The 22456-nt window shown below is 44.4% G+C and overlaps 3 protein-coding genes across 7 annotated transcripts; all 3 read left to right on the top strand.

The window, feature by feature from the left end:
• The first annotated feature begins 1815 nt into the window (after positions 1-1815).
• s100a11 (S100 calcium binding protein A11) lies at positions 1816-3546 on the top strand. 2 transcript variants are annotated; one of them, XM_048230075.1, is made up of 3 exons: positions 1816-1844; positions 2204-2349; positions 3232-3546. In XM_048230075.1, exons 2-3 carry the CDS (start codon positions 2221-2223, stop codon positions 3361-3363), a joined length of 261 nt encoding a protein of 86 aa, XP_048086032.1. In that variant the 5' UTR covers positions 1816-1844; positions 2204-2220; the 3' UTR covers positions 3364-3546. The 2 variants fall into 2 exon arrangements, with proteins under 2 accessions (XP_048086032.1, XP_048086031.1); XM_048230074.1 differs by having other exon boundaries at positions 1817-1857.
• Positions 3547-5305: 1759 nt separating this feature from the next.
• On the top strand, positions 5306-14564 carry s100u (S100 calcium binding protein U). Its single transcript, XM_048230376.1, has 3 exons — positions 5306-5525; positions 10811-10934; positions 11488-14564. Exons 2-3 carry the CDS (start codon positions 10815-10817, stop codon positions 11821-11823), a joined length of 456 nt encoding a protein of 151 aa, XP_048086333.1. The 5' UTR covers positions 5306-5525; positions 10811-10814; the 3' UTR covers positions 11824-14564.
• Positions 14565-16314: 1750 nt separating this feature from the next.
• s100s (S100 calcium binding protein S) lies at positions 16315-21511 on the top strand. Of its 4 annotated transcripts, none has more exons than XM_048229604.1 (4): positions 16315-16417; positions 18090-18154; positions 18703-18856; positions 21178-21511. In XM_048229604.1, the coding sequence occupies exons 2-4, from the start codon at positions 18120-18122 to the stop codon at positions 21355-21357; spliced, it is 369 nt and encodes a 122-aa protein (XP_048085561.1). In that variant the 5' UTR covers positions 16315-16417; positions 18090-18119; the 3' UTR covers positions 21358-21511. The 4 variants fall into 4 exon arrangements, with proteins under 4 accessions (XP_048085561.1, XP_048085560.1, XP_048085562.1 ...); XM_048229603.1 differs by having other exon boundaries at positions 18087-18154; XM_048229605.1 differs by lacking the exon at positions 18090-18154.
• The last annotated feature ends 945 nt before the right edge of the window (positions 21512-22456 follow it).

The raw sequence follows: 22456 nt of genomic DNA, 5'->3' as shown, positions 1-22456 counted from the left end.
TAAATAAAGTATTTGTACACACAGTTATAAATGGTTTGTTCATAGTAAATAAGCCTATATCTAAAATATGTTAATGAATTATTGTTAATACTTAATAAATTATGCAATAATATTTTGTTGATGAAGTAATATTTCCATTATTTAACAGTTGTTACATACACATGCACTAATGATTAGTTAGGGTGAGGATACATATTTTATAAACCACTTCCTAATACTATAATTCATGATTAACTCAGGAGTTACAAGTGGTTATCTAAAGTGAGGACTTTCTATGCTTTGCAACACATTTTCAAATGAGTTGTAAAGATTACATTCACATTCATTCATTTAGCAGACAAGCGACGTACACATGTCAATTAAATTGAAGGCCATAACAGTGAAAGCCGGGAATCGAACCTCCAACTTTTCAGGCTACTGCATGCTGGGCCAGCTCCTTATCCACTACACTACCTTGGCCCAGACAGAAACCCCTACAACTATGCAAGAGTTTCTGTTTTCTTCTACTACACACTGTTAAGCATTTATTAAACACCTGTAAACTATTATTAAATGCTGTATTTTTCGTTTGTAAAGCATTATTCCTACATTAATTATCATCTGTAAATCATATTTAGACACAGTTAAAAATGGTTTAGTAAACATGCATACCTATATTATATTTTTGAATTGACTGTTGTAATACCACTGGGCAGAGGTAGTGTAATGGATAGGGAGCCTGGTTAAGTTGGGGGTTCAAGCCCCGGCATCCACCAATGTGGCCTTGCCCTTTAATTTCATTGACATTTTGGGTGAAAATTTCTGCTAAATGAATAAATGCAAGAGTAAACTTTATAACTCATTTGTAAATGTGTTGCAAGGCATAAAATGTCCTCACTTTAGATGAGCTCACAAAATATCATTGACTAACCACTTGTAACTCCTGAGTTAATTATTAATTATAGTATTAGGAAGTGTTTTATAAAATATGTATCCTCACCCTAACTAATCATTAGTGCATATGTATGTAACAACTGTTAAATAATGGAAATATTACTTAATCAAAAACATATTATTGCATCATTTATTAAGTATTAACAATAATGTATAAACATATTTTAGATATAGGCTTATTTACTATGAATAAACTATTTATAACTGTGTGAACAAATGCTTTACTGATGATAAATTATGTATGAACAAGAAATTACTAATGATGAACAAACCACTAACTAATAAGTAACAAAGGCTTAATAAATGATGAATTGTGTGTAGTTATTATAAAGTGTTACCGACAATTCAATTAACATGACTTGTTCAATTAACATGACTTGTTCAATTAACATGACTTGTCCATGTGTTCAAAAATGGATTTATAGCTTTTTGGAAAAGCGCTCTTCATAAGGTCCCTTGAAACAGACGCTTCCCTGTTGACACTGTTGGTGGCATGAATGACAGACGCTTCCCTGTTGACACTGTTGGTGGCACGAATGACAGTTATCCTTGGTGTAGGGGTGAAGTTCTTCAGCTGTTATCAGGCAGCAGGTTAGACTGGCTTGTGTTTTGTAGTCTAATGTTTGCGTATGATGGAAAACTTCAGATATGTGCAGAGATATAAGAGGACACTAACTGAAGATGAGGGAGGGGTGGTGGGGTGCGTGTGTGTGTGTGTGTGTGGGGGGGTCTGTGCGTGTGTGTGTGTATTCATGTGTGTGTGCGTGTTTGTGCGTGTCATGTGCGTGTGTGTGTGTATGTGTGTGTAATCTTTTCCGCTGATTTCAGCAAGGTGATGGCATAAAAAGGCATGGAGAGAGGCTGAGAAGACACAAAGCTGCTCAACTCACCTGCTGCACTCTTCCACTCCTGTAGGTACATCTGGTAAGACTCGCTGTGACCTCCTCTGTGTCTCTTCCTTTCCAGACTCTTGTCCTGGGTTTATTCCCCAGCTCTGCTTTTCATTTGTGTCACTTCAAATCTCCATTTACACTTACAGTATTTGTCCCTGTCATTCTTTCATCTGTTTATAAAGCCAATACCTCGTTTGATCTCATTCTCTCTTAACGCTCATATCTCTCCTCATTTTTCTGTGTCTGGTATCTGATTTCATCTTGTCCATTCTAAAGACTGAAAATGATTCAGTGAGCTATCTGTTATTTGTCATTGTGTCATTTCAAAGTGTGTTTTAAAGACAAGTAAAACATCTTTCTCTTGTTTTGGTGATAAGCCTTAACTTCAATCACCATGGAATCTGCCATCAACACCCTGGTCTGCCAGTTCAAGACCTTCGCTGGAAAGGATGGGTCAGCAACCACCCTTAGCAAAGACGAGTTCAAGAGCTTGGTGGTGTCTCAGCTGCCCACCCTAGTCAAGGTAAAAGGCTTTATCTTCTCTCTTCAGCCCGTCCATTTCCCTGCAGTGTCCATTGGGTGTTTGGTGTTTTAAGCCCCCAACATCGTCTTCCAGGCAGCGCTGCATGGAAGGCACTTGGGTTAGATGCCTTGAAGTCAACGATCACAGCACTGCCTTGAAGTCGACGGTGGGGGCTTAAAACACCATCGAGTTGTTCATTGTTTGTCTTCCTTTTTTTAGTTCATGTGCACAAGTTGTCCTTCATTGTTATTCATTCCCCCGTTTCTATTACATAGGCCTACTGCCTGGTCCCTAATCCCTCTTTATTAGCCTGAACTGTTTACAATTACATGTATTCATTTAGCAGACACTTTACATCGCAAGTGACTTATGTCATTTCTATTACAAGGGACTACATTGTCCCCGGAGCAACTTGGAAGCCGGGAATTGAACCCACAACCTTTCAAGCTACTGCATGCTAGCCCAAACTAAATACTTAGTTTAAGTATATAGTGCAGATATTGGGACAATACTAACCATGGAAAAGTGGGCACTATATGCAAGTAAGCACTCAGTGCACTGACGGAAGTATGTGGTTTTAGACACAGCCTATGTTTTGCTGGTGGTTGCTTTCTTCGTCATTCATGGTGACCTCAGTTGAATGACATGCACTCCATTCAGTCTTAGATTTAAACCAAAGTGACCACTAGATGGCTGTATTACTCTCTCTCTCTGTCTCTCTCTGTCTCTCTCACTCTGTCTCTCTCTCACACTCTCTCTCTCTCTCTCCCTCCCTCCCTCCCCCTCTCTCTCTTTCTCTCTATCTCTCTCTCTATCTCTCTCTCTCTCTCTCTCTCTCTTAACTCAGTATGAATAACCCTCTGTCCTGTTGATTGCTTGCAGAATGCCAGTGATCCTGGGGTGATCGACCAGCTCATGAGCTCTTTGGACCAGAACAATGACGGAGAGCTGACCTTCATGGAGTTCTGGCAGCTGATTGGCTCCGTGGCAAGCAAGCACAGTGGCCTCTGCTAGTAGGAGACCAGCATGAACGCGGGCTCGTGAAAAACAATGTGTGTTCGATTTCAAAAAAATGCCTCTCTGTGTGTTGCATCGCTCCTGTTCAACCTCAGGACTGGCTGTGCTGTGCACACAATGCCATAGCTAATCATTCTCTGGAGCAGGTGACCTGCAAATAAAATACTCCATTGTTGTGAATCCTTGCGTTATCTCTGGGGTTTTTTTTAATATACACCCTAAAGTCCTGCTCTTTGCCCTTCCCATCTCAAATGCTTCTCTCTCTCTCTCTCTCTCTGTCTCTCTCGCTCTCTCTCTCTCCATCTCTCTCTCCATCCCTCTCTCCATGATTTAATAGTGTAATTAGAGTGTAATAGTGTAACTTAACTCCACCACAGACAGACGATGTAAAGACTGATCCTTATGGGCTGCCGTGCATGTCATGCTATACTGCCTTGAAGGCATTATCCTAAATCTTCCTGCTTAACAAACTGCCAAGAATTTCAAAACTACTAGATCTACCAAAGTTGTCATTTTGACCGTTGGAATTCAAACTCACCAGAATAACTATTTTTTCTTTTTTGAAGAAAGTCATTTTTTTGAAAAAATAATTATGTGTCAAAATAATCTTTCTAATGTTAACTGATGGCAATTTGCAGCCAGACTATTGCCCTGGGCCCTTTTGGAGCATCCTACTGATTGCTGAATTCAAATACCGATATTATCTTAAAAGTTGAAAAAATCTTTTAACTAGTTTGCATGTGAGATATTCAACAGTGTGAGGGTGTGTGTGTGTCTGTGTGTGTATGTGTGTGTGTGTGTGTGTGTTTGTGAAAGAGAGAGAGAGAGAAAGATTCTATCTTTTATTCTTCCATGGATCAACTCCTTCAGTTTGTTTAATCTCATTGACTCACCATATTCTCCATGGCACTGAGGCTGCCTGCTTGTCTGACTGTACATAGGTAAGGCACACTACACACACATTATCTCCTCCTTATCCACAAAACCACTCACCTGGGGTCCAGCCTATAGCAGTAGAGGGCAGGTTTGAGTGTGTGTGTGTGTGTGTTTACATTTGTTATTTGGCCTAGGAACCTGTTCGCACCGCTAATGTAGCTCTACGAATCGAACAGCCATTGTTGATTAAGGCTTGGGCGTGTTGAGGCGCCTGTGCTAGTGTTTGCTAAAGGATTGTAACACGTCACACCCTCCGAAGAAAGCCCCCGTCTTTTTCCTGCTAAGTCCGGCAGCAACCACTCTAGCTGGCCAGCTGTGGCTCCTAGCTGGGTGTGGCTCAACATTGATGCTGCCCAGCAGACCTGTGGACCTTGAATCTTGGTTAAACGCCCACACATAGGGGAGAGGTGTGGCTGTGCTATGACTACCCTGTGTAGACTGACTGACACATAGAGAGCTGGCTCACTGTAGTGTTGCAATATGGAGACTGGTGCCCTGAGGGACATCCACACTGCCTAATGCACATGTTAATTGGTGTGCTATGCATTGCACACACACACACACACACACACACATGCACGCACACGCAACCACACATTTGTGGGCCAAACCTTGATGCAAAGACCACATGGTGTTTTAGTTCTCTTTCCTAACACTATTTTGTGAGGCTGTGTCAGAGAGCTGCATTGTAAAAGTAAGACAATGAGAGTGTTCTGATGGAACTGAAGGGTTAACATCAACCTATCCTCCATTCTCCCCTCCCTTCCTGCCTAGTTCTGTCCAGCAGGAATCCTATTTTCTTCCTCAAACCCAAATTATTGGCGTGGAACTGCATTCTAAGCACGCATGAAGTAAACGAGTCGAACACTAGAGATATCTGTAATTGAAGGAAAATATGTGTGTAATGTGTAAGGCTATCACATAAAAGGCTAGTCCCACCCCAAAACTGTTCCCAACTGTCGTCCCTTCTATTCCCTGTCTTCTCTCTCTCTTGCGCTCTCTCTCTCCTTCTCTCTCTCCCTCTCTCTCCCAGGTACACGCCCTTTGACTTGTCAGAAGGGGGAAAAGTTAAAGAAAAAACTAAATCACGGAAGAGATTCTGTTGCCCTACTAGTTAGGCAAGTTTTGGAGCTGTTAAGGCAGTGAGGGAAACGGAAAAGCAGAAAAGAAACGTATAGTCCTGTGGCAGTTCAGTTGTGCGTCGGTTCTTCACAAACTTTAGGGTAAGTTTTGATGTTTTCTAACTCGCTTTAACTGAAATTATTACTGCAGAGGTTTGAAAGGAACTTAAACGCCACGTTTTAGGTACACCCTTTCAAGTTCATGACCATCCTGCGGATATGTTGGACAGCTACTGAAACCACATTTCCAGAGACTATTGCGAGACATAACTTCATACCAAGTTTTTGTTTGTTTTACAAAACTCACTCTGCAATAAAATATTCTGTAACCATTGATTCAAGAAAGTTGCAACAATATCATCTAGTTTATGGGCCGCATTTATTTGCACACGCAGGCAAAATACCTTGATAATGGTAAATGAGCCCTCTTGACAGAACCGAGACCAAGTCCCACTATCGGGATCAGCTGCGCTTTGTTAACCGATGAATAATTAATGGCCTGAAGGCCAAGGATAGCAAACTCTCGGTTGATTTTACGCAACTCTCGATCCCATTTCAAGCGTATTATGAAACTTACAAAATGCAGTCTTGGCCTGTTGGGATTCATACATTTTTGAGTACTATGTTCAACGAAAACTGTTAAGGCTTTTCTTAATAGTTTTTGTTCATTTTGTTTGCTTTATTATTTTTTTTATGATGGCTGTTTGCACCTCGACCCACCTCGAGAATCTCGGATTAATAATTCTTGGCTATATGTCTGCCTGGCTGGGGCTCGGCTGCTGGACAGGGCGTAAACAGATTGACAACTGCTGGCACAAGTGCGCTTGTCCGTGAGCATGAAATGGGCTTTTTTTAGACGCGTGATAGCCTAATGAAATAAGAAAAAAGCTCCACACACACAGTTACAGCCTTTGGTGCGGTTTATATTCACCGCCTAACTTGTTCCTCTGTTAATTTTTCATGACACACGAGCGGCCGTATTGTCATTACTCAGATAGCGCGCGTATCACGTTCGTCTGTTTGGAAACGCAACACTCAATCTCTTCTGAGCTCTGGGTGGAAACTAGAGACCGCTTGGGTATTTATTTAATTATATACGCATTTTTTAAAGCGTTTGCGTATAATAATGGAAATTAAGGCAGGCTTGTGTCGAAACAGGGCGCGTTCCGCCGTGCTGACGTTGCTTAAGTAATGAAAGCCCAAACTACATTAGCCAGTATTAATGAATGGAGGCGACATCCCACGTGCTGTCTGGAGGAGAGTTTTGAGTTAAGCTCGGCCGTCATCAGCGACACGCGGTGTTACAGGACAGAGGGTAAATAAAAAATGAGACGCGAGGACAGATATGGCAAAGGTGGAGGTGTTGACCTTGTGGCGCGCCTGAATTGTCAGAGCTCAAGGGGATTAGCGCACGAGACCCCAGGTGAGCTGCGAAGTGGCTCCTGACATGAACTGGCTGGCATGTGTTCCAGTGAGTAGTGTAGTATATACCGTGTGAGGAAATATTTCTGAATTTTCTTCACCTAGGCGCTTGAGCCACATCTCTCCATGAACGCAATACGGGCGCCACATTCCTTAGACGAGTATGTAGACAAGAGCCAAATGGTATATATCCTCTAAAACCACTTGTGGCATCCTACTTAGGAGATCATCTAGGCTCTGTGTATGTATGAATTGGAAATCTCTGAGGACGACAAGATTTTATAGAATGTATTCAGTATTCAGTACACCCCCAATCAATACACTAAATCTGGATATCACTAATAACAATTGTGCAGCCTTTTTTTTGGAAGCCCAGTCAATGATGAAGGTGCCCATACCATCAACTGCCTTAGATGTACAGTATGTGCTCTGATTACCTGGACATAACAGCTAAACTAAATCTAAATGACACCTTAGCCAAAGCCTATCTATCTCTTGGCCACTTCCAGTGCACTCTATAGGACATGGTGAAGTGCCCAGTCCCTCTGGGAACTGCACAGTTGAGGAGGACAGTCGGAACACAACTCCATCTGGTCTCTTAATCCCCCTGAGTGACCAGTGTCTGGATTGGGGCCCATATTGCAGAGGGCCTATACAGTAGTCTATGGCAAATCCTTCGTCACAATGGAACACAAGCCCACGGCTAATTTCCTTTTCCGTCCGAGTCACTCACTCACTCCCGCTCGCTCGTTTGCTCATGCTGCTAGCTAGCACCCAGACTCAGGCTGCTCAAACAGACCATGAAACCAGAGACTTTAATACGGCCCCCTGTTCGTCACAAGGCTCTTTCCTACTCCCCTCTTTTTAGACTAATTAGGCTAATAGGCATGTTTCCTAATTGTCCAATGCCTGCAGGATGGGGTGGTGGTACTCATAACATGGCATGGGGTTTGGCGTGTATAGCATTTTTCTGTGTGTGTGTGTGTGTATGTGTGTGTGTGTGTGTGTATGTGTGTGTGTGTGTGTGTGTGTGTGTGTGTGTGTGTGTGTGTGTATGCTACTTTGTAAGTCTTAGTAGAAGGAATGTGCAGATGTTTCAGTTGCTGTGGTATGCATTGTGCCAGACTGCTGTTTTCTCGCTTGCAAAATGGCTTCATTAAATAATCAGTGCTGATATTTGCACCACAGCCAGCGATAGTCACTCCATTTCGCAGCTGCCGTTGTTGTTGCGGCTATGCCCTCACACTCCTAGGCATTTGTGGTAAAGTAAAGAAATGGCTTGTGAGAGCTAGCCTAGGCATTCCATGCATGTTTAAATGACTGATGCAGATTGTAATGATCGGTATTTTCCTCTGTCGCGCATTATTGGTTGGTGAAACACACTGCGTTTCTGCCCAGTGGCCAGTCACTGCATTCGGTGGCGTATCTGTCATGTTCCAGTCATCAGCAACGCGTTGTCCCTCGCGAACACGTAGGCATATCTGAAAGTGAGTAAATAGTGGCACCTCTACCACATGCAGGCTAGTCATGCAGGACATTCTCTCACACACACACACACACACACACACACACACACACACACTCATCCTCTGGTATTTCCTCCTGTCAATCTCTCGGTCTCTTTGGTTGTTTAGCACACACTCACACACACACACACACACACAATAAACACACACAAATAAACACACACACACATTTATGCACAGGTAAGACACCCATTTCTCTGTCTTTTATTCTCTCTTTCTCTCTCTCTCTCTGTCACACACACGGACATGCCTATCATTCTTGGAGTAGCAGGGCCTTATCCTTTGTCAGCCGCGTGTCAGACGCTTGTGAAATGACAAAGTCCAACCTAGGGCGGACCCCCTCCCCTTACTGAGGGGCACGTACATATGCTGGTGAAACAGAGAGGAAGAGAGAGAGGCAATGATAGAGACATGCAATAACCAAGAGAGATAGGTAGAGAGAGAGGGAGAGAGAGAGAGAGAGAGAGAGAGGGAGTGAGAGAATGAGACGGGTGGCAGGTAATCCCTCCTGTAACCGGAGGCATGCCGTCCTCCAGTGACCTCAGTAGATCAGATGACCTATCAAAGATCGGCGTGGCCATTGTGTCCAGCGAGCTGTCTCTCGGCTGGGCCTGCTCTCACCCCTGGCCTTATCTCGTATCGCCGTGGCCTCGGCCCGTTTGTTGGTTTGTCTGCTTGCCTCCTGTCATGGTTCACACCGTGGGCTGTTCACCACTGTGTGGGCATGGTGCTGGCGCAGTGAGTAGCATCGGTGGCGCAGTAGTAGCAAAAGTAGCGTATTCAACAGACGCCCTCAGTCCAGAGTGGCTTACAAATACTTGCGGCATTCAGGAATCAAACCTGAACCGATACTAACTTAGAGATGTGATGGTAATTTTGATACCATAGATTTAATAGAGACCCAGTCAGACCAATAGTATGAGAAATCAGGAACAGAGTTTATTTACAATGATGCGCATCAAGGGAGAGACAGCATGTCTTCACCTAAAGATCCATCAGCTGCTCTAACTAGACAAGGAAATAGTTAGGGTTTAAGTATCCTTCCAGGCTGACAGGAGATGGCGTTGGTCATCCCATCTCACGTGGACTACACTGAATCAGACCCTGATTAGTGGCAGCCTGGCTATCCGGAGCAGATAGCTACTGACGCAGCCATGCAGAACAGTGAAACACTGCAAAGCCATAATATTCCTGCTTATCTCTAAACACAGTCACACAGAGATATACACAGGGACAGTACAGATATCATACAGTCATTACATAGAATCATACTTTTAGTATCAAAGTGACCCACTAATGAGAAATGCAGAACATTAAACCACATATTGGAATATTGGACATAATGCAGAACATTAAACCATATATTGGAATATTGGACATAATGTTCTATTCCACTTTCTCTCAGATGCTAACAGAGCTCATGGTGGTGGCCCCTCCGTCTCTGTCCAAGAAAGTTGGGGACGTCTTATTGAACGTAGATGGCTTTACCATCAGGCCCTCCTAAGAAGTGCGTAACTTGGGTGTGACTCTGGTCTGCAACCTCTCACTCCAAGCTCACAGATCAGTAACATCACCAAATCCGCCTTCTTCCACCTCAAAAACATCTGCAGACTCCGGCCCTCACTGTCAGACACTGTTGCGGAGACTCTGACACATCACCTCCCGTCTACACTACTGTAACGGTGTCCTTTATGGTCTTCCCACCAAAGCACTGGACAAGCTACAGCGTGTCCAAAACTCGGCTGCCAGGATCCTCACACAAACAAAGCGATGGCAACACATTACCCCCACACTCAAGCAGCTTCACTGGCTCCCGGTGAAGTCACGCATCACCTACAAAACCGCATCCTTACATACAAATGCCTCAATGCTCTTGCTCCCCAGTACCTCTCCGATCTCATCCAGCATCACTCCCAGCCAAGGTCCCTGAGGTCCTCTGGCAAGGACCCGCTTGTCATCCCTCGTTCCAGGCTACGGACTTTTGGTGACAGAGCCTTCTGTGTTGCTGCCCCCACCCTTTGGAACAGTCTACCTCTCCATATCCGCCAAGCCCCCACACTGGCTACGTTCAAAAAGCACCTAAAATCACATTTATTCACTGAGGCCTATGGCCCTTAACCACCCTGCCCCCAACCCCACTTCTACCCCCTCCTCTCTTCTCCCCTCTATTCCCCTGCCCTATCTCCTTTTGTAAAGCCACCTTGGGTTACTTGAAAGGCGCTATATAAAACCAAGTTATTATTATTATTATTATTATTATTATTATTATTATTATTATTATTAACTGTTTTGCCACCACCACACCCAAAATGGAGTCCCTCCCCCTGCTTTCTGCCACATGTTGGGTGCAGTCTGAGACTTGTCTCAAAAACCCTGTGCTGTGTTTTGCTTTTCATCATAATCTCATTGTATTTTCTAATTTTCTGCCCCATCAAACAGAAACATGGAGTCAGCAATCAAGACAGTGGTGTCTGTCTACCTCAAGTCTGCAAAGGGCAAAGAGAACCTGAGTTCAAAGGATTTCCAGGGCCTGGTGAAGAACCAACTCGGTGGCATCCTCAATGTAAGATTCTCCTGTTTTTTTATTGGACACAGGAACCGCCAAACTGGCAGGCTCTTACATACCAATAGTTTCATACCTCTGATATCGTCAGCATCTTCGCCTCTGTTGTCGCATCATTAGAGTCACATCATATCTCGTTTGATCGTGTCTGAAATGCTTGTTTCATGGACATGCTTATACTTTCAATAGTGAACTGTTACCTAACAAAAGCACAAAACGTACAAAAGCATTTGACAGTTCAACTACATTAGATGAGAGAGTTTGACTGACAGGAAAGTAATATCTGAAATGATACCCTTCATACCAAAAGGTGGCATTAAGAGGGAACCAAAAAAGGAATGTAAAACGTTTCTAGCATGGAGATATAAAAACTTGAACATTTTTAGTTTTATATTCATAGAATTATTTACATTTTACTTGTTTAAAGTAGACCTGTTAACCAAAACCTAGGATAATGAACTCATGAACATGAGCAAATTCATGTGTTCAGCTTCAAGCATCATTTAGCACAAACGCTGATAGCTGAGCACAACGCTCTGTGTTTGGATTGTAGAATGCGGAGAGCAAGAACGCTGTGAAGGACATGCAGCAGGGTCTGGACGACAACCAGGACGGCAAGGTCAGCTTCCAGGAGTACATGAAGCTGATCGGCTACCTGGCCAACGCCGTCAGCAAGCAGTACGTCGCCGACAAGGAGACCAAGCCTGCGGAGAGCAACGACGGCGCGGTGACGCAGTCCGAGGCTCCTGCCGCCGCCGAGACCCAACCTGCCGCCGCCAAGGAGGTAGCCCCGGCGGCCGGTAACGGGGAGGCAGAGAAGGCCCCAGAAGAGCCGGCCGCAGAGAACACAGCGGAGGAGAAGACGGAGGAGGAGGACGAGGCCTCGTAGAGGAGTGACCGCCCCCCCCAGAAAAGCTTATCTCCATCTCTAATATCTCCTGCTCGGCCCCGTCTTATGTTCTTATTATATCATATCTCCTTAGACAATAACTGTCCCAAAAAGCCGTGTCAAGTTGTAACGCTTTTGGTTTAATTCTAGAATACACTACACACACAGTCCAGTGCCATACCATTTGTGTGCTCCAGTGTAGAAGCATTCTGCCACACACAGACATCATCCTCACACTTCCTTTACCTGTGGCTGTTTGTATCAAGTTGTTTTTGTATTGTGTTTGACAATCGTACTTTCTAATATGAGTCCTGACATCTCTTCATCGTCTTCATATCCTTGCTTTAACAAAACAAAACATCCGAAAACCTGACCGGCAGGTTGAGTTATCCAAGCTCTCTTGAAATCTGTCAGTCGTTGTAAACCTCTCCTGAATTCATGTTTTAAGAGCTCGGCGTCATTTAGAGCATCATTTCCTAGCTGCTTGCGACTAACAGGGAGGCGAGGTTAGGGTTTTGAATGTGAATCCTGTGAAGAGTTTGAGCCAAATTAGAGTTGCTACAGAGAGAGTGTGTGTCCGGACCAAAGTGTGTGCAACAGTACCAGATACATACACGCACATACACACACACACACACACACACACACACACACCTGTGGTGGCTTACAAATGTTTACAAACTTGCTGCAACCCCAACAGAAGAGATTAACCTGGAACAAACAAATCATATAGCTAAATAGTATCTTTTGCACCAAACATTAGAGGAGAGTTTCTCTATATCCATTAGTTTCAGTGGCCCTCAGGTTAACTGCACCTGGTAAAGTGCATCCATCCCCAGTAACAGTGATACCACCCCCTTTTGTGGTCTTTGGCTGCCCCCTCCTCTTCCTGTCAATCATCCTCCATGTCCCACAGCACCCCAACCCTCCACCCTTGTGTCACAGAGGGTTTTCAGATTCTAATGTTGCATCAGGAAGTGTTGCATGTTCTCTCTTACCATCTGTCCTCCATCTCCTTTCTCCTTTCTTCTTTTCCCTCTCTCTCTCCCCCACTCCCTCCCTCCCCCACTCTCTCTCTCACTCTCTCTCTCTTTCTCTGGTGTCTGTGTCCTCAGGCCAAAACACAGAAGAAACATATTCTGGTGCTTACCAATATTATTCTGTTCAAGGTAGCAAGAGAAAAGCTTTTTCTTTTTACAAAAATGCTCAATATTATTTTAGACATTGTATTCTTATTATCTGTCAGCTTTCCCTGATAGTTTACATAACAGCTGCCTAGTTGACAACCATCCTTGCAACTATCTGTGTGAAATTTTCTCATCATCTCGGCCTGGAATTTAAACAGCCCTTTTTGTGTGTACTTGGGAATAACAGTTGATCATCTCCACATCCTCACGTCTACATTCTGTCTGTCTAGCGTGTCCTCTTGTTCTCTTTTCTCTCACCATCTTGTCTCTTGTACTCTGTCCATCCAATCTCTCTGTTCTCTCTCTCTCTCTGCTCTCTCTTTCTCTCTGTCTGTTCTCTCTCTCTCTCTCTCTCTCTCTCTCTCTCTCTCTCTCTCTCTCTCTCTCTGTTGGTCAAGGGTGAAATGTGTGCGTGTGTGTGATGTTTCTCTTCTCATCAGTGGCCTGTCAGGCCGTACACAGACGGGTGCTTGGTGTCCTAATAAAGGCTTGTTGGGGTAAATAATTAAGGCACCTAGGGACGGAATCCACACCAGGGGACCCTGTGGCCCTGGAGCCCAAAAATAGCCACTTGGTTCAGGGCACCTGACACAGGGAGGCCCTTGGGGATGAGCCAGTGTCCACGCAACATTACCCAGAACGTGCCCCAGTCAGAAGGAGAAGGAGAAACAGGCAGACATATATAACACATCTATACACATACATGTACATATATGTAAGTACATTCAAAAACTAAGATAAAGAATAAACACCTTTGTGTGCATGTTGGACGTGTAAGCACAGACACAACAGGGAAACGTACAGGAAAGACACTTCGTTGGGTGTCAGGTGTGGCTTCGCTTTGTCTTTCTTTTGTTAGGCTTGAGATCGGGCACTGGGAACTCGGACTAGTGACCCTCTCCAATGTCTGTGACCTTTGTGGTGCTAATTTAGCCCTTGGGTAAATCTATGATGAAATCGGGCAGACAAACCCCTCCACCACCCTTCAAATGACCCCTTGAATCAAATAATGTGTTGCATGTGTTTTTTTTTTTGTGGTGTTTGTTTACCCATTTGTATTCTTGCCTTTGAGTGCAGTGTGGTTGCTTTGTCACCACAATGTGAAATCAATGTCAAAATGTTGAATTACATTGGATGGCTGCAGAGAGGGTTCTAATATATGTATTAAAATGATCTGATTTACACAAAAGAAACCACTAAAATGTCTATGCCATGTTATTACTCTGAATATGAAAGCATGTACTCAATTTGACTATTTATATGCAGCTGTAATAATCATACATTAATTCTGTACGTATATGTACTTTGGCCTGTATTAAATATTAATTTTGAAATGGACACCCCATACATGACAGTCCAGTAATTCTTTTGTGAATGACATCCATCCAAGTCCAGTATATCTAATCTCATGATACCATACTTAATGCTTCGCAACGGCTTTTTCCTCAACAAATACATTATGGTACTTGTTTTAGTACAGACAACATTGTAACGACTGTATGTTCATTGTATTTGAAACGGTGGCTAGATAGTATTAAACTGGTACAAATCAAACGATTCTTGTGTTTATATAATGGAAACATGACCTGGGCTGAAAAAAAAAAAAGATTGGTACAAAATAATGAAAAACAATATACACCATTTATGGCGTCAACACAGTTGCTACTGCAGTAGGGATTTGCTATAGGCGTCCTGGTGCTTTTAGGCATTTAGGGATGCAAGAGCACTTTGGATTTTTCATGAGTGATGCTTAGCCGGCCAGTGAAACACTATCAGCCGACTACTGACCCCCGTCCACCCCACTACACTCCCCCTGATCACACACATGTACTGCCTCAAGTGTCGCGCAGAAACACCTTTGTGTGTGTGTGTGTGTGTGTGTGTGAGACAAAAAAAAGACCTGTTACCTCATGCCTCTCCCCTCTTGCCATTTGAAGGCCTTGCCAACCAGATCTCTGCTGCCAACTCACTTTCAACACTTTGGGAGATGCCAGTAATCCCCAAAACACGCACTGGCACATACACATACACACAGACACACACACACACACACACTTAATCACCACAGTGGAGCCAGTGTTTGGTTTGGTGTTTAGTTTATTTGTTTTGACAGACTATCGTTCTAACTTACTAAGCACTTTTTTTCCGTGTATGTGTGTGTGTGTGGATCGGATCCATTTGTCTATACACCTTAGAGCCAGTGAGTGATTATCAATCAAGAATAATTATGACTATCTGTGCCTACACATGCATGCCTACTCACCTTCACTCCTCCACCTGCCAAATACATATCCTCAGATGTGAGTTCGATAGACCTTATGCACATCTCTGAATGCCTATACATGGCATTCCCCCATGTATGCACACACATACAGGGTCATACTTGTATTTACACACTTTGTTGGGGCAGCCGTGGCCTACTGGTTAGCGCTTCGGACTTGTAACCGGAGGGTTGCCGGTTCGAACCCCGACCAGTAGGCCACAGCTGAAGTGCCCTTGAGCAAGGCACCTAGCCCCTCACTGCTCCCCAAGCGCCACTGTTGTTGCAGGCAGCTCACTGTGCCGGGATTAGTGTGTGCTTCACCCTCACTGTGTGCTGAGTGTGTTTCACTAATTCACGGATTGGGATAAATGCAGAGACCAAATTTCCCTTATGGGATCAAAAGACTTACTTATGGACCCTTTCAAGAGAGTTCCATTATCAGCATCATAGTTGGCCCCACAAGACTTCCTTTTTAACATTCCATATGTTATCTTAATGCAGAGGAAGTAGATTGGGGCCCAAATAGAACATTGTTGAAAGGGTCTATATTCTTATATATATATACTTTTGGAACAGACCCTCAGTTTACAGCTCTGGAAAAAATTAACAGACCACTGCAATTCTGAATATGACCATCAACTTATTCCAATATCACTCGGCAACCGTAGGATGACATCAGAGAAATGTGCAGTGGTCTCCACATTTTTTTCCAGAGCTGTATATAAAGCCACTGGTGCACAGACACCTGCTCTACCAGCATTCTAATAAAGCCCTGAGAGGCCTGGTGGCTACCCTCTCTGCCTCTTTGCTTGCCTAATGAACTCCCCTATGAGGTCAAACAGCTCTTGTGATTGCACGTGAACAAGGGGAGAAGGAGGGAGTGAGAGAGAGAGAGAGAGCAAGGGGGGAGGGGTGGAGGAGGAGGGGGATGAGAGGATGGAGAGAAACAGATCCTCCTAGGGAAGAGTTTTAGAAGGGGAGGAGAGGAGTGGAAGGGAGGAGGAGGAGGAAGAGGAGGAGGCGGAGGGGGGTGATATTTAAACCTGCTGGCGCCACTCTCCCTTCATCCACTCTCTTCTCTCTATCTGTCTCTATCTCTCGCTCGCCCCACAGAAGACAAAGGAGCCTCTCCACCAGCTCTCAGGTAAGATGGACAGCTTGGAGTGGCCGAGAGGGTCATCTCTTTTCTCCCGCTCTGTAATCGATAAGCGCTCTTAAGGATTAGCCCTGGTGCTTATTTAAAGTGCTCTGGCTGGGCTAGCTCTTGGCTCGGGGAAAAAAAACATTTGGGATATAGATTCTGTCTGTGAAGAAGACCCACCAGGTGTTTCTGTAGAATTTTCCGGAAACACTCATCCATGTTTTTAGGGCATATGGAGGCTTGGTTGTGTCTTTTTCACTTCAACCTCAGAGTTGAAGTTTGAAGGGTGAATTTTCTAGTTAACGAAGCTGAGGAACATGTGTTAATGGTGAAGAGCATTAAATATGGGCAAGTAGGAAAACATGTCCTGGCTAGGTCAGTGGCTAGTTGACCAATTTTGTCCACTTAAGTACTGATGGCTCAAGAGACGTCAAGAGAAATTCATCTTTTGGGACCAGATGAATTTGTCCGGTCTGGCTTGACAGAGAAAGACACCAAGCTTTCAGCATGGATTGAAAAAACAAGCACTCTTACCTTTATCCTCTGCTGAGGTCCAAGACCTGGTTACAGTAGGTCAGAGGATAAAGTTTCTGTGCATGTTTTTGGTTGCTATGGTCTCCCATTGCGCTCATCGCGACCTATAGATTGCTTGGTCAGTGGTGCGTTCTTTGCCCTTTTCAGTGTCCTTACATCCTCCTATACCAGTGCCATACCATGTTACCAAACAATGCCAAACTGCAACTAGAGTGTCCTTTGTTTGTGCCAACTGAGACAGGAAACAGCTGAAGGTCATCTGGTCCACTCCTGGTTCCCTCATCCTCACCTGCAATTTTCATCCTCATTTTCATCCGTATAATTCCCCCTTCACAGGATGGGGGGTATCTGTGACATATGTCACCTGGGTGTTTGTGGTTGTGCATGCACCAGTGCGTGTGTGTGTGTGTGTGTGTGTGTGTGTGTGTGTGTGTGTGTGTGAGAGTGTGAGTGTGAGTGTGAGTGTGTGTGTATGAACATGTGCATCTGTGTGGTTGTGCGTAGGCTTTGTGCATAGGTCTGCCTCAAATTACCTTCCCCCACTGCTGCGGAGCGGTTGCCATGAGCTTTATCTCCATTTTGACAGTTTTCTATTTCACTTGCGGTTTCCATGCAAACATTAAGGACCATGTTACATGACCGCTTGGCCAGCCGATACGCTTGTCCAACATGGGGAGTTGTCGATCTTCTCTTACCTTAACAAGCCTCTGCCCAGCTAATCAAGGTTAGCAGCCCGGCTTTAGGAAAAGAGGGCAGTAGGACATTTCATTCGTCTAATAGTCCAGCGACATCTCAAATTTGGCCTCATCTGGCCCGTGAACAGGCTCTGTTAGGACCTGATCTGTTATTTTGTGATCCAATATCAGTAAGCGCCGACCATTTTGCAGGGAGTAGAAACCTGATGACATTTTTAACAACAAGACCTTGCAGAATCCTTCTGCAATAATTCAACATTTGACATGTACAGATTAAGAACTCTAATGAATGATTGATGATAATCTACTGTATATCTACACGCAGCTTCATTATTGCCAAATCCATTTCCAGTGTGTTTACATGTGGGGAAAAGCATCCATTCAGCTATATGTGTAACCGTGCTATTGTTTCAGTGACCTTGTCTATGTCTGTGTATGCACAGTAGTCCAGAAAGCCTGGCACAAGAAGAAGCAAGATGGCCAACTCGCGCGCACGCTCACGGTGTAACGTGTAAGAGTGTTGGTTCTCGAGTGCTCTCCTTCGCCCTCCTCCAAAAACACCCTCTCTCTCTCTTACTCTCTCTCTCTCACTCACTCTCTCTATATCTCTCTCTCTCTCTCTCTCCCCTTTTCTCTCTCTCTCACTCACTCTCTCTCTCACTCACTCTCTCTCTCTTTCTTTCTCAACTCTCCTCCAATGAGACAGACACACGTAAGATTATACCCTTATAATGAAGTGGAGGAAGATTTTTTTTCTCTTGTAGTTGAATCCAAGATGTCTCCCCTCCATTCATATCTCTCTCTCTCTCCATTCATCTCTCTCTTTCTCTCCATTCATCTCTCTCTCTCTCTCTCTCTCTCCACTCTCTCTCTCATTCTCCAGCCGAATCTCATGCATTTGCCACTTAGCAGACCATGTGTGCTGTACTGCCAAAAGCTCCGCCCACGCTAGTCATGTGACTCAGCTCACATGACTAACTGGGACCTAAGTGGGGGCGCACCCATCTCCTGTCCATCTCACACCCCTCTCCTTCTGACCTTTGACCCCCGGACTGACAGCATGTCCAAAGAGCCTAGTTCCAACCTGGAGAGCGCCATGCAGATGCTCATCAAGACCTTCCACAAGTACTCGGGCAAGGAGGGCGACAAGTACACGCTGAGCCGTGGAGAGCTGAGGGAACTACTCACCGAGGAGCTGGGGAACTACCTAGGGGTGAGGAGAACCCATCAGAACCAAAACATCACACAAAACATCCCCGCAAAACATATCTAAGTAGAACCTAGAGCAGTTCCATCTTACCAAAGAGATTGGGAACTTAGACTGGTTCCGCGTAGCTAAATAGATGGGGAACTATCTAGGGGTGAGGAGAACCCATCAAAAACCAAAACATCACACAAAACATCCCCACAAAACATATCTAAGTAGAACGTAGAGCGGTTCCATCTTACCAAAGAGATTGGGAACTTAGACTGTTTCCGCGTAGCTTAATAGATGGGGAACTATCTAGGGGTGAGGAGAACCCATCAAAAACCAAAACATCACACAAAACATCCCCGCAAAACATATCTAAGTAGAACCTAGAGCAGTTCCATCTTACCAAAGAGATTGGGAACTTAAAGAGATGGGGGAACTTGGGAACCCATTAGACTGGAGATTCCAGACTGTTTCCAAGCTTAATATCTAGGGTGGGAGAACCCATAAAACCAAAAACATCTAGCAGTGATAGAGCGTTCCATCTTACCAAAGAATCTTAGACTGGTTCCACGAACCCAGATGACACAAAACATCCCCACAAAACATATACATCTAAGTAGAACCTAGATTGGTTCCATTCCATCTTGTCACAGAGGAACTACCTCTTTGTGAGGAGAAAGTGGACTCACACAGAACATAGGAATGCAGCCGACAGAATACAACCTATTTCTTGCCAAGCAGATAGGGAACTATGTTGGGTTGATGAGAGAGAGAGAGAGAGAGAGAGAGAGAGAGAGAGAGAGAGAGAGAGAGAGAGAGAGAAATGGACTACAGGGAGACAGGAGATTAGGGGGTGAGGAGAGGATTCACAAACACATTGCAATATATAAACATTCCCACAAAAGCATCAGGAGACCACAGAGCATATCACAACATAACACGGCACAGCAACTTGAGGAACATACTGACAAAGAAGCCAGGACAAATATCTGTAGGGAGGAGAGGGGCTCGCCCGATGCAACATTCCCACCAGACTTCCACACACCTACATTGCACACAAAATGCAACACAACCAAACAAAGTTGTCGGCTGCAGAAATGGGAAGACTACCTAAGAAACCAAGACAAAGATAAAATGGGTTATTATGAGGAACCAGCTAAACTATTTCTACCTTACGGTTAATCATTCACTCCCCATGTACAGTAGAGAACAGCCAGGCAGGAAAACGCAGAGAGGGTGGTATTGAGTAAGTGCTGAATTCCTGACATCCACACAATGGAGAAGTATGTGGGTCTCCATGACTTCCCTCCTACTTTCCAACAACATTCTCCTTTCACAATCTCACTTTGTGTGAAACACCTGCAAGTACAAACATGCCAGCATGCATATGACACACACACACACACACACACGGACGGACATGCATTTTTCTGCACCACTCAACATGCAGTCATACTTTTGATCTTATTCATCTTATTGAAAACCACTTCCCACACCCCACAGTATGGAACAGTGTCAGACGCTTATAAAAAAAATGTCACACTTACATACACACACACTTACATACACACACCCATTTTACACACCTGCAAACAAACGCTCCCTCTCAAACAAGCACTCTCGGGTCAAACATGGCCCCTCTTATTACTTCTACTGCACTCACTGCACGCCTGTGCTGAGCACACAAACATTCTACTTCAGTCTACTTCATTGTCTGATGTCTGATATGGGTCAGAAGGCCAAAGGTTAGTCACAATAAAGGATTTAATTGATCGAGAATATCACAGCTCAGCCTGTGTTTTCAGACAAGACATAACATGCAACATCAAAAGGGTGGCCACGGCAATGCATTGCTTCCTAATTTCATCAGTTATCCTGGGATATTTGCTAGATTTGGTGATCTCATACATGTCATCAGTTGTGGGTGGGTGGAGAATGGGCGATTACTATTTCACTGGGCAGAAAGATGTGCAAGATTTACTGCAGCATGTCCTTCTGTTTTGACTTGTATGTGCAACACACCTCTCCTCACCTCTTACTTGAAAACATTGCAATGTAAGAATTATTATTCATTCACTTTGTTGTCGTTTTCAACGCACCGGGTACCTATTTAGCACGAAAACTAACGAAAAAAACATGTTCACAACTTTGTTGCATGGTAAGCCTACAACGAAGTTACTCAGCGCGAAATCAGCCATTCTGGTCACGTATTAGGAAAGTCAGACGCCACTTGTTCTGTATTATAATCAAGTGTTTCATCAAAATGAGGATTTGAAGCGGTCACTAGTTTCTTTAACAGTGTGTTATCCCTACGTTTGTTTCCGTCTTCGCTCCGGCAGAGTGCGCAGGACAAAGACGCGGTGGAAAAGGTGATGAATGACCTGGACTCCAACAACGACGGCGAGGTGGACTTCACCGAGTTCATCATCCTCATGGGTGCGCTCACCGTGGCCTGCAACGACTTCTTCCTTGAAATGCCCAAGAAGGACGAAAAGCCGGAAGAGGCGAAGAAAGAGTGAACGCGCTCAGGGGTGGAGGAGGAGGAGAAGGATGGAGGGAGAGGAGAATGGAGGTGGAGAGGGAAGGTGGGAGAGAGGGATAGAGGGATGGTGAAGGATAAATAGATGGATAAAAGAGAGGAAGACTAAGAAGATCAGGAAAGTGAGGGGAAGGTATAAGAAACCAGTATTGTTTTTCTTTTTTTGGGGGTTGACAGATGTGTCTTGTGTGGGACGATGGGGAGACAACTAGATTAGTGAAGGACAGTTTGATCAGGGTGAGAGAGAAGGAGGGAGCAGAAGAACACATTGCATGACTACTTGAACAGACTAACACTCCCGTGTTCCTGGAAAACCATGAATACTGCTGGTTTATTTATCACTGAGCCTCACCTCTCGAGCACTTACATGTAGTCACGTAACAACAGCAACCGATACCCCTTCATCCTCAGCGTTATCACAGCACAAACAAACGATTTGGGAAATACGGAGGTAAAACACGGAGTAAGCTGACATCCAGGAGTGAACCGTAGTGTATGTTGTTGTTGGTCTGATTTTGTTAGTGCACTTCTGAAGTCAGGATGCAAAAGGGGACCGTTCAATGTGGCTCAGACTGTAGTTGGATCGGGCCTGGAGCTTGACCAGATGATGCAATCTGAACCAGATCAGACCTAGCTTTCTCCCACAGAGCCACCTGTTATTATTAGGGCCTTGTTGTCATGTCTCCTTTGTCACTTACCTTTAGGTGTATATTTAGACCGGAGCCATGTCCTATAGCTAAGGCAGAGCTCATGGTTATCCAGGAACAGGTTTTCCCTTTTCCTTTAACCTGTGAATCATTCTAATTAGTGCCTCTTGGCTAAGGACAAGAACATGCAAAGAAAACACACACACACACACACACACACACACTCACTAATACACCATTTGTGTTTTCTGACCGTGGGAAAGGGAGGGAAGGGGATATGAGTGAAAGGGTGAGACAGAGAAAAGCCCTCTACTGTACAGAAAGGAGTGACAGAAGGTCCTTTGAAGGGTATTATAGTTACGCAATATTATCGATAACATTATCCTCTCAGTGTTGGACATATGAGCATGTTTGCCTGTTTCCTTGCACCTC

Source organism: Alosa alosa, chromosome 20 (genome assembly GCF_017589495.1).
Source record: "Alosa alosa isolate M-15738 ecotype Scorff River chromosome 20, AALO_Geno_1.1, whole genome shotgun sequence".
In the NCBI taxonomy this organism is placed as follows: Eukaryota; Metazoa; Chordata; class Actinopteri; order Clupeiformes; family Clupeidae; genus Alosa; species Alosa alosa.
Note: the sequence above shows the minus strand (reverse complement) of the source record. Positions and strands in the feature narration are given on the sequence as shown.